Genomic DNA, 12,062 nt, shown 5'->3' with positions numbered 1-12,062 from the left:
CCTGGGTGCAAGTAGATAAATAGGGACCGCTTACTGGCGGGAAGGTAAACGGCGTTTCCGTGTGCGGCTCTGGCTCGCCAGAGCAGCGATGTCACGCTGGCCACGTGACCCGGAAGTGTCTCCGGACAGCGCTGGCCCCCGGCCTCTTGAGTGAGATGGGCGCACAACCCCAGAGTCTGTCAAGACTGGCCCTTACGGGCAGGGGTACCTTTACCTTTACCTATACCAAAATTGAGGGGAGGTGCTAACTGCTAGTTAAAGTGAGATGAATCTCTCGCCCCAAAATGTACACCATCTAAATTAGATGGGTATGTGGGGATTTATAAATTGTATATAAAATACATATTATTTTCCCTTATTCACTGGCTTCCAGTTGCCACATCTAGCTCACATCACTGTTTTGGGGATGGGGAGAGAAGGAAGTGTATACTTATTATTTATCTTAGACACACATATTTCCCTTTTTTGGTATCCAAGGAACACATTAAGTGAAATTCTGATGCCCCCCGTTGGCAGGAAAGAAAATACTGGGGGGAAGATTGTAGCATCAACTTTCTATCCTAATTGCCGACAAGCTGTGGTACACTCCTGATAAATCTTGCAGTCAATAAACTACAGATAATTTGAAAAGCTACAAAAGAAGCAGCACCTCCTACAGCAGCACTATTATCCCAGCTTTTATTTAGACCTAAGAGCAGCAATTTTTGTGCTTGTGTCTGAAATTCGGCAGATATGAAACCAAACCCCAAAGACAACAAAGAAACCCCCCAAACAACAAAGAAACCCCAAACAAAACAGTGAAGTTAGTAGAGATAATTATAGAATCACAGAATTGTAGAGTTGGAAGGGACTCCAAGGCCCATTTAGTCCAACCCCCTGCAATTGTATTCAACAAGATAACTGCAAGCTCATATTCTTGGCAAGGTTCTTAGAAGTAGATGGAAATGGGCAATATGAGTCTGATTCACATGAACCTCCATGTCCATAAAGGACCAGGATCATACCAATCTTGCCTCCAAGCCTACATCACTTCCATGTCTTGAACTGTGATCATCTTCAAACATTGGATGGATGGATGAAGAAATCACAGACTCATGGATAGGGTCTAGGAATGTGACACTCCTTGCATCTAACCTCCATCCAATATTAAATCCAATGCATGTACATGAAGCCAGACTGGAGGAAAGAAGTATATCCAGGGGCTGAGAAGGGGCACAAAACTTCTGCATTACATACAGAACCTACAACATGGATGGCAAATCTGCAGCACTCCAAGTGTTCCTGAATTCCAACTCCTTTCATCCCTGACTGCTGGCCATGCTGGCTGGAGCTGATGGGAGTGGGAATCCAACAATATTTGGAGGGTCAGATGTTTCCTATTCCCTAGTCTATATACTTTGTTCTGCATAAATAAAGTGGTTAGTTTTAAAGTTACTGGATTAAATGGAACTCTGAATTTGACTCTCCACATGAAAGTAATTTGCCTGTCTTTGGGCAAGAGGCAATATTCACACTCACAAATTTGGATTCCTTAAGAAACAGCCAAATGAAACATAGATTTCAGATTTCATTACATATTTCTGTCCTATCTGATTTCATTACCACTCTCCACCCTAAGGTCAAACCAGCTTACTATGACATCTACAGGAACCATACATCGCCCTGTCAAAACTGATACAGCAAGTCCTTTCAAACATAGTGTTGTAGTTGAGCCAGACTCTCCCACACTTGTAATGTCAAACAGGATTTGTGTTTCTTTGCGTGTTCACCTTAGGTTTAAAGGACTTAATTGGCCATCCCATTGAATCACTAAGCTGAAGACCAAAACCATTCCTGCTACCTTCAGAGCCCATGCTACTAGTTTATTCTTTAAGTCAGCTGACTTAATCCTTGTTCTTGGGCTTGCATCTAGTGGACTGTAAAAAATGTAAGAAACATCCTTGTCCCAAGACACAGACTCATGCAGGTCCACCTATGGACACTGCCAGATCCTAAAGGCCCATAATTTGCAGCAAATAGTAGAACAGTCGTGATGGACTGAAATGAATTTTGAGAATTCAAAGTCATTGCCATCTTTGCCTTCAAGGAAATAAATACCTTAGTTGGGACACCACTACAGATAAGGCTCTACACAAAAAGATACACACATTTGTGGGACCACATGTATGACCTGATGATCTTATGGCTGAGGTTGGCTGGCATGGAGAGAGGTGCTTCATCAAATACTTAGGCCCTAAATTGTTTCAGATTGTGAGCATCCTGGACAATATACTTCAGGTAAGATCAAATCAAAGAGTAATACCATTACATCTCACAATCTGGACAACATATTTCTGTTACTGTAATTTAGAATTGCCTTTGTCTGTCTGTCTGTCTGTCTGTCTGTCTGTCTGTCTGTCTCTCTCTCTCTCTTTTGCTGCTGACTCATGCTTAGCTTGTGATTTACAAAGCCTCTTTTTACATGTACTGTGATCATGTCAAGGGTCATTTAATATTTATTTGTGTATCTGATTCTTCCTAGACAAATGTAGAATTTTACAATTATCTCTGTTGAAATTCAGGTTGTTAGTTTTGATGCAGTTCTTCATCCAGGCAAGACAACCCTGGATAATTTTTCTGCCTAATGTGTAAGCTACTCCACACACATTAGTGTCATTTGTAAATCTGTTGAGCATCCCTTCAAGCCCTTTGTCTAAGTCATTTATAGAGATGTTAAACATACAGGGCCCAGGACATTATCTAATAATAATAATAATAATAATAATAATAATAATAATAATAAAAAATTTATTTATACCCAGCCCTCCCCAGCCAAGAGCGGGCTCAGGGTGGCTAACATCAGATATAAAAACAATTGATTAACTTAAAATGCAGCCGCATTTCAGTGGAAGCCCAGATGAAAAACTGTTTGGGGGGAGAAAACGTCAAATCTTCACCAAGGCCAAGTATCCAGACTGGTCCTACATGGGCCAGAAAAAAGCCAGGGAAGTCCCCAAATAGGGATTCCATCACAGAAGGAAAAGGAAAGAGGGGGAGGGTATCAGGCAGATTCCAAGCCAAAGGCCAGGCGGAATAACTCTTTCTTACAGGCCGTGTGAAAAGAAATCCGATCCCACAGGGCCCTGGTCTCATGAGACAAAGCGTTCCACCAGTGTTGAAAAGGCCCTGGCCTGGTTGAGGCTAATCTGACTTCCTTAGGGCCCGGGACCTCTAGAGTGTTGCTATTTATGGACTGCGGGGCATACCAGGAGAGACGGTCATATCTCTGCAATTTTCTGAAAAGCCTTGATTAGCACTGTTTGGGTACTGTCTACCTACCAGCTACAAATCCACCTAACAGTAGCATCATATTTTTAACAACTTGTCACAAAGAGTATCACTGGGGACCTTGTTGAAAGCTGTGCTAAAATCAAGATATACTATATCCAGAGCATTCCCCTGCTCTACTAGGCAATAAATCAATCAAAAAAGGAGTTAAAGTAATCTTGCATGACTTAAAAAAACATTCTTTTTCATAAATGTGCACAAATTGCTTAAGGATCTGTTCTAGAAACTTTCCAAGTATCACTGTCAAACTGAACAGTTGGTGGTTGCCTGGATTTTGTTTTCCCCTTTTTGGAAGTCAGGAACATTTGCTTCATTCCAGCTGCATGGCACTCCACTGTCCTCCAATAATTTTCAAGAATTATAGACAAAGGCTCTGAGATTACAGATGCCAATTTCTTTACATTCTAGAATACAATTTTTCAGGCCCTATAGAATTAGGATTCATTTTGAGAGGACATGTACTCTTGTACCAACTCTGTCTGTCATGATTACAACTCCTTCCCTTCACCATCTGATTTATTTATTTTTGCCAGATTAAGAACAGTTTCCCTCATGAGAGAAGACTGGGACAAAGTAGGAGCTCAATAGTTCTATCTTGTAATCACCCTGTAACATTTCTCCACCATCTCCTCTCCTGACAAGAGTGTCACCTGGCCTGTACATCTGGGACACTCCCAATGTGCTCAGATTCCTTTAGACCAGGGGTCAGCAAATTTTTTCAGCAGGCGGCCAGCCCACTGTCCCTCAGACCTGGGGGGCCGGACTATATTTTTTGGGGGGAAATGAACAAATTCCTATGTCCCACAAATAACCCAGAGATGCATTTTAAATAAAAGCACACATTCTACTCATGTAAAAACACACTGATTCCCGGACCGACTGCGGGCTGGATTTAGAAGGCGATTGGGCCAAATTCGGCCCCCGGGCCTTAGTTTGCCTACCTATGCTATAGATAAACTCACTTAAACCAGATTTACATTACCCAACATAGAACAGACAGACATTGCATTAACATATTGTATTTTTCCACCACTAATATGATATTCAAACAATATTATTTGTATTCACAACAGTAGGAGATGTCACAAAACACTCAGGAATTTTGAGCTCCATTTGAATTAAATCAAAACGAGGGGGAAATTGTCTTCTTGATGACACTGATTAAGTCTCCCTTCCTACTGAAATCCACCCACTCACAGCAGAGATTGCTAACGCCGGTTTAAAGGTGAGTGTGTGAAAGTGGGGAGGGAGAGGAACTAGAATAGGACTGTTGCCTTTACTTCTCCTTCCCTCTCCCTTCTGCCATCTTGACAGATTTTGCTTCCCACAAACCTATCATCGCAGATGGTAGGATGGCCCAGGAAACCTGCCACAAGTTTCTGAATAGTAGGAGAAAAGAAGGAATTCATGGCATATTTTTGGCTCCTTGAAATGGCAGGTTGTGTGTTCAGCTCTGAATTTCGTGGTCTTTTGTGGCATCCCTGCAAAGAATGTATCTGATCTCACCCAGTTACCTGCTCAATAGTTGCCACTAAGGTTTTATGGTACATGAACTAGCCTAGCCTAGGAGTTGAAGTGTGTGTATGTGTGTGTGTGTGTGTGTGTGTGTGTGTGTGTGTGTGTCCCCTTCAAGTTAATAGGATATTTCAGTGCCCTCTGCTGTTACCAGTCACTCAGCTTCCAATTTACTCTATAATAATGTCAGGTTGGGGCTTCAGGCTGGCTGGCAGCTTCCCAGCCCCCTTTCTCAAATGGGTTGGAGCGGCAGCCTGCGAATATGCAGAAGTTTAATGCAATCTGTCTTCTTTGGTAATCACATTCCTCCTGTACTGTGTGCTATAAAGATGTATTGGTAAATGCATTTGCTAAAGATATACTTCCAAAAGAGAAAGTGGGGGGAGGCTACAAGCCTGATTTACAGGAGCGAAGGCTTGCATATCGGAGGTTTGGCAAGGGATGAGGCGAGTTCTGCTTGGGGGGAAAGGATTGTTCAGCAGCAGTGCAGAGCCTGCTTTACTTTAAAGTCATGGAAGAAAAAGAAAAGCACACGTTTGGGGAGCTGGGGACTTCAGAAGATACCAGAGAAAAGCCCTTTCCCTGGCAGCCTTAACCTTGCTGATTTGCAGACATACAAAGACCTTCTTTGTAAACAGGAAGGGGGGAAATCCACCAGGACTTGCAACAGCATTTGAGCTAATATATCCTGACAATTTCCCCATCTCCTTCTGTAGGGGCTTCTTCGGGGAGCTGGTTGGCAGTTTGCTTCATGTTATACTTAAATCAGGCATACAGCTCCCCCCACCTCTCACAAATTTAATGGAAAGGAAAAAGGTTCTCTTCAGACACCCTGAGCCTCTCTCCCTGTCATGTGACTGCCCCCACCCCAACGAAATCACCTGAACCTGCCTGCAAGCACATGTCTCTCCTTTGTAAAGCTGAAGTCCCATGATCCATGACAGGATCCAAGGAAATGCTTGGTCAGCCTGCCATCATACACCAAATCAGATTATGCTATAAACCTTTCTTCTCCTGCACACTGGAAACTTCACAGAATATTTTAAATCCTTCACCAGCCTGAGATTATTGTAATGCTTATGGGAGATACATTCTGTGCTCCTGGCCTATGCAAGCCAAAGTGCCCCAAATAAGGTCAATTTCAGGCTAATCCATCCCAGGCTTTTACTATGACTATTTGATATGGGAATATGAATGAAGATTGCTTTGGCTGTGTCTCTGCACTGGAACTGAGACACTGAATCCTCCAGTCTAATTTTGAAACATCTACTCTCAGGATCACATCATATGCATTTTTTTTCTGACTGAGAAATTAATCTTTGCATTGGGAAAACACATGCACCTTTCAGTATGTGCATAGCACTGCAAGCATTTTTCAGCTGTGCTGGAGTGGAGGATATGAGATCAGGACACCTACCTCGTTTGTGGATACAAAACCAAAAGACACTTATATCACCATGCATAGGAGGCAAAGTTCATGTATCACGAGAATGCTAGCAAAGGCAATCAATTTCCCAAAAGATAAGGAGTCCTGTGGCATCTGAAAATAACTAAGCTTATTGCCAAGGCTCCCAGAATTCTGGGACCCAATGCCCATCTTTGCATGTCATGTTAGTAACTGGGCCTCAATGAACTGAAGCACAAATTGGACTAGAATCGCCTCCCCTCTTCTCTTCCTGTACAGCTGGGAGGACTTCTGCCAAGTTTAGTTTTCACTTTTAAAGAATTTTGGCTTGGTGTTATATGTGAACCATGAACCTTAGTCCAGAACAAACTCTGGCTAGCTTAACAAATCAGCTCTTTATAACAATGCTTTAAGCATACTTTATATCAGGCGTGGCCAAACTCAGTCCTCCAGCTGTTTTGGGACTACAATTCCCATCATCCCTGACCACTGGTCCTGTTAGCTAGGAATGATGGGAGTTGTAGTCCCAAAACATCTGGAGGGCCAGGTTTGGCCATGCCTGCCATATATGATAAATAGTCCTCCTGTTCACAGTGTAATATCACTTACCCACACCATGACATAATTGCTGTGTTTCTCCACCCCGCTCCACATCATTTGATTGTGGGAGCAGTGAAGCACACATAATCAGGGCAAACACAGGGTGATATTGTGCATGTGGGGAGCGAGCGAAGCTCATGACATGGGACATGGTGGTTAAAAACCAGTAACTTAAAAAAATTAAATTATTCTTTTAAATTTCAGCTTTCATATGTTTCTTTAAAATTAAATGGTTTAATATGAAATTCAAACTTAAGGCCAACATATAAGTCCCAGTTTTGTGTTTTCAAACTGTGGCTAATAAAAACCAGAAGCAAACTGATATGATATCCTGATTCTTTAATTAATGATTTATATTATAGCTTGATACTGCAAGTCAGAAGCTGACAAGCCATAGCAGGTACTAGAATTGGTGTGATTCCTCCTTGTACCCATTGCATTCCAATTTTACATCAAAATACCAGAGATTCAGAAGGTGTTGAGTTCTGAAATATTTATATTTGTGATTTACCAAACAGCATAGACATTCCACCTCATGGAAAAACACTATTTTGCTCAATAGCGTTGCTTCTAGACCCCAGGTAGATCTCAATGTTGTGCATGTTTACTTGAAAGCAAGTTTCATTTTATTCAGCGAGACGTATTTTCAATAAGAGTGCATAGGATTGAAAGCATAGTCTTCAAGTATGTGATCTCCTTGGAAGTGCACAATGCCTAATCTATAAACAGATATACTTTAGGTGTGTGGCTTCATGGCTTTATGTTACTAGTTCCATTTGGTTGCCGTGTGTATTAATTGTTAAAACCCCCATTAAAAATGAATGAGTTTCAAAATGGGAAATTTGATTTAAACTGATAATTTAAATTGGTCTTTTTTCTTGGTAGTTTAAGCCATGATTTAAAGCTTGATTTAAAATCAATCCCCCATGACAATGAGCTGGTTTTTTCAGCATAAGTCCATGCCTAATATAATGTCCAGTTCCCTCATAAAACCAGAAGGTTGTTGGCTCTGTGGGTAAAGTTGCATAATTGGAAACTCATATCATCCTAAGAAGCAAACCATTTGGTCTTTATTAAAGGATATTTTATTATCTCAGCAACAGCAAAAAGACCCATTCCCTTTGGAGACACAGAGACTATTATGGAGTACCAAAGCTGATGCAGAAAACAATGCTGTGTTCTAATATATATATATATGGAAACTGTGTGTTTGGAAGATAAAGGGCATGTTGAAGAATGGACAAGTCCAAGCAAAACCCAATAGCAGCTGGTTTAATAATATCAAATGTTGGCCAATTTGCCAAAACCATTCAAAGTAGAAATTATCAAATGAACAGGTTATAACTTTAAGCAGCAAATGAAGTACTGATTTTGGTTCCAGGCCAAAATTAAAGAGCAAATGTGAAGCTTACTGAGTATGTACCTTCTTGGCTTAATTTACTTCAAAGGGCTACTGTAAGGATGGACAGAACAAGACTTATTAAGTTTCAGAGCGGTACAGAAGCTATTAATAATACGAGCTTGCTATCAGCAGCTTATTCCATGAAAGAAAGCAGTTCTCTGTGACAGCCAATACTTTCAGTACCTCAAGCTTTCATGTGATTGACTACAGTGACCCAGTAGTCTGCATGAAACGCTTAAACTGGTTTATTTTAAACTATAGTTTAATGTGCACAAGTGCTTTGCTCCTCTCCTACTTCTGATTGCACCACAGAAGGGAGGAAACGAGAGCAAAACAAACCACATACTAACCCGGGCTTGTGATTTACTTCGTCCAAACACACTGGAATAAGTGACTCGGGGTTTATTCCCCCACCCCCACTGGGCAAAGGCAGGAATAGGGGGAAAGCAAAGCATATCTGTATATTAAACCATAATTTATTCTAAATTATGGTTTAATTTGTATGCAACCATATCCAGTATGTAAACCAACCCTCCAATTATCAGTGCTTGGAGCTGCAGGAAGATTTGGCTCGGGGAAAGGCCTTCTGATTGACCATGCCCACACCAGAAATGAGAAAAGAATATTCACCTGGAGTAAAAGTGAATCTGGCAGGGAAAATGTAGTTACCTTTTGTGCTAGCCTAACACAACGCTGATACTCCTTGACCAACTCTGAACAGTTGAGGACTTGGTGTTTGTTTTCACCGTAGCATGTCAGGATTGCTGCCTGAAGGTTCGCACATATAGGTTGTGTGTTTCTCCGCCTGTAGGAACAAAGAAAGAAAGAGAGCCTTGTGACTGTCCCAGCTCATCAGTGCAACCCAAAAAATGGTGCTGGTGATGCAAGTGCCATTGGTTCGGCCTCACTCTGGACAATCCAGAGTTCCCTCTTTTTAACCTGCAGCAGGCTCACTGGCTAGGCCCTAGCTTCAGACCTGGAGATCCCTGGTTCAAGCTCTGGAGTGCCTATGTCCATAGCAGTGATGAGCAACATGTCTCTTCCTCCTCCTCCATATACATACCAGGTTACAGAAGGGCCATAGCTCAGTGGCAGAGCACATACCACACTTTGCAACAGAGAAGGACCCAGGTTTAGTCCCCGACATCTGCAGTTTAAAAGAATTTTCTGGAACTGGGAAGGCTTCTGCCAGAGAACTTAGGCTAGAGAGAAGCAGCAGGCAGAACAGACCTGCTACCAAGATAGAAAGGACCGGTAGTCCAACTCAGTATAAGCAGCTTCATATGTTCACATACACTTACATTGCTAATCCCTTCCCCTTGATAAATAAGAGAACCCCCCAAAAAAGATTCTATCGTACAAAAGGGTGTCAGATTCCTGAGTGGACATGCTACTGTCCCAATGCGACATCATAAGCAGCAGAGAGAACTCAAAGCTGAAATTGCTGATCTAACAAAAACAGGTAACTTGTCCCTCAGGTAAGCCTCCATATCTGAGGCCTAGACAGTAGCCAATGTTTTTTCCAAAAGGGATCCGGGGGGGGGGGGAGGGGGGAGGGATTCAGGAAATTGCAGGTCAGTTAGTTTAATGCATGCCACAGAAAACTAGCGGAAAGATTAGTCAAATATAAAACAACCGGGACTTCCGGGTTGGCGCCATCGCCGAATGGCGGACTCCCTCCGAGCTCCGGAGGGAGCCTGCTCAGCAGGGGCTGGGTTCTACCACACCGGCGACGCGGGGACCCTCAAAAACCATGGGCGCTGAAACCCATGGGCATGGTGACTCGACGGGCACCGTTTGCCCCCCCGACCCGCGAAGGAGCCTTTTTAAAGGCTGCGGAGCGGGTGACGGGGGGGGTGCTATGAGTCCTCCGCTTCCCCTGCTGAGCGAAGCCGCATGCCATTCGACGGAGAGCGCTGACTTCTTCTATTGAAAATTTGGACTTAAAAGAATAACCCGTGAGTAATTGGAACTCGGATTAAAAAGGGGAAAAAAATTTTTTAAATTCGGAGCGAGCGGGGGAGGTGCAAAAAGGAAGACAGCCTCCCCCCTGTTGTAGAGGAGTTAAAGCAAAGGATTTGACAACTAAGATCGAGCGCAACCTTATTTTGATAAAGTTATCAATTTCGCGATGGAAAATTATAAGACTGGGCTGGAGGAGAAAAGTGGAATGTGAATTAAAATGCAACCCCCCCCCCCGGGAACCCCGGGAGCGATCCGTGAGAGCGCCGGGAGAGGAGAAATAGAGGTCTTGACAGCTGTCAAAGGAGCTGTCAAAGTGGAAGAACAAAAAGAGAACTTTGTTACGAGGACTTTGCCGGTTACATTTATTACAAATTGGATATAAATTGTTTAAAACAAGGAATAACAAGTTACTTGGACTGTTGGGTGTGATGTGGAAGGAAACTGAGTTATTATAACCCCTCTAGAGGAGCTGTGGGACACTACAAGTATTGTTGCTATGGAATTTGAATAGGACTTTTTATCTCCTGGGAAACTGCAGAAGTGGAACATTATTTTGTCTACAGAGGTCTATACACTAAAGGAGACAATAGATTTATCTATTGAAGAATGGAAGGGACTCGACGTACTGTCTTGTTCCTGAATAACAAAGCCTCTGTAGAGGAATTAGAAGCTTTTGGAATTAGAACATTTGTGCAGAAGAACCGGGGGGGGGGGGGAAGGAGGAGAGAGATCAACAAGAACAACAAGAATAACAAGAACTGGACAAAGGTGGAAGTGGGAACATTTGGGACATCCAGATTTGAAAGGTCTAAAGGAATAAAATTGGAGGTTTTACTCTTAAATACAAAGATCTGGTTGGAAAAAATGGACCTTTTTGAGACAGACTCCTTCCAAGATTGGACATTCGAAATTAAAGATGACCAAAAGACGGCAAAGACTATTAAAAAGACGGCAAAGTGGACTGGTGAAGGACTATGGTTTAGATGTGGGAGCTCCAGGACGACAGTAGACACTGATGGACATTGGGAACGCAACCGGGAAAGGGGGTAGGGAAATTTGGAATCCAAAGGGTGTTAAATTACATTTTATTCTTTTTTTTATATTTTTTATTCTAATCTGTATTGCATATTAAAGAGGGGAACTCGTGGAAGGGAACAGGTCGATTTTAGGGGATGGGAAAATATTTTTAAATTGGGTCAATGATAATAAGTTTAAAACTTGGGGTAAGAATTTGTTGAATTTATTTGAAAGAATTGGAATACAAGAGGGGGAGGGGAGGGGAAGTCCTGGAAAGATGCCAATGAAAATAAGGTTTTAAATTTGGATGTTTTTCTCTTTTTTTTCATATTTGAAAATCTTTAATAAATATTATTAAAAAAAAAAACAAATATAAAACAACCACGCATATAGAAGAACTAGCCTTCCTGTTCCTATATTATCTGTAAGCTGACTTGAGTCTCTGTCAGGGAAAAAGGTGGGGTATAAATAACTATTTAATAATATATTTTTAAAAAAACAAAACAAAACCCTGAAGCAGAGCCAGCAAAGCTTCCGCAATGGCAAGTCCTGTCCCGCTGACACATTACAGCTCTTTTGAGACCATAAACAAGAATATAGATGGAGGTGATCCAGTTGATATTAGTGTACAGTGGTACCTCGGGTTACAAACGCTTCAGGTTACAGACTCTACTAACCCGGAAGTACAGTGGTGCCCCGCAAGACGAATGCCTCGCAAGACGAAAAACCCGCTAGACGAAAGGGTTTTCCGTTTTGGAGGTGCTTCGCAAAACGAATTTCCTATGGGCTTGCTTCGCAAGGCGAAAATGTCTTGCGAGTTTTTCCGACTTT

The 12,062-nt window shown here is 42.2% G+C and overlaps 1 protein-coding gene across 6 annotated transcripts in view; it reads right to left on the bottom strand.

Annotated features, from left to right (window-relative positions):
- The window catches only part of CHCHD6 (coiled-coil-helix-coiled-coil-helix domain containing 6), a 200,248-nt gene that overhangs the window by 50,959 nt on the left and 137,227 nt on the right, over positions 1-12,062 (bottom strand). For 3 of the 6 annotated variants that reach the window (XM_079964598.1, XM_079964601.1, XM_079964599.1), the window contains one exon: positions 8,919-9,054. The exons of the other annotated variants lie outside the window; for them this stretch is intronic. In XM_079964598.1, coding sequence (XP_079820724.1) covers positions 8,919-9,054 — 136 coding nt within the window. The remainder of the gene's footprint in view (positions 1-8,918; positions 9,055-12,062) is intronic. 6 annotated transcript variants of the gene reach the window in all.

The sequence above is a fragment of the Podarcis cretensis genome (assembly GCF_951804945.1).
Source record: "Podarcis cretensis genome assembly, chromosome: 2".
NCBI lineage: Eukaryota > Metazoa > Chordata > Lepidosauria > Squamata > Lacertidae > Podarcis > Podarcis cretensis.
The sequence above is the reverse complement of the archived record's forward strand: the minus strand, read 5'-3'. Positions and strand labels throughout refer to the sequence as shown.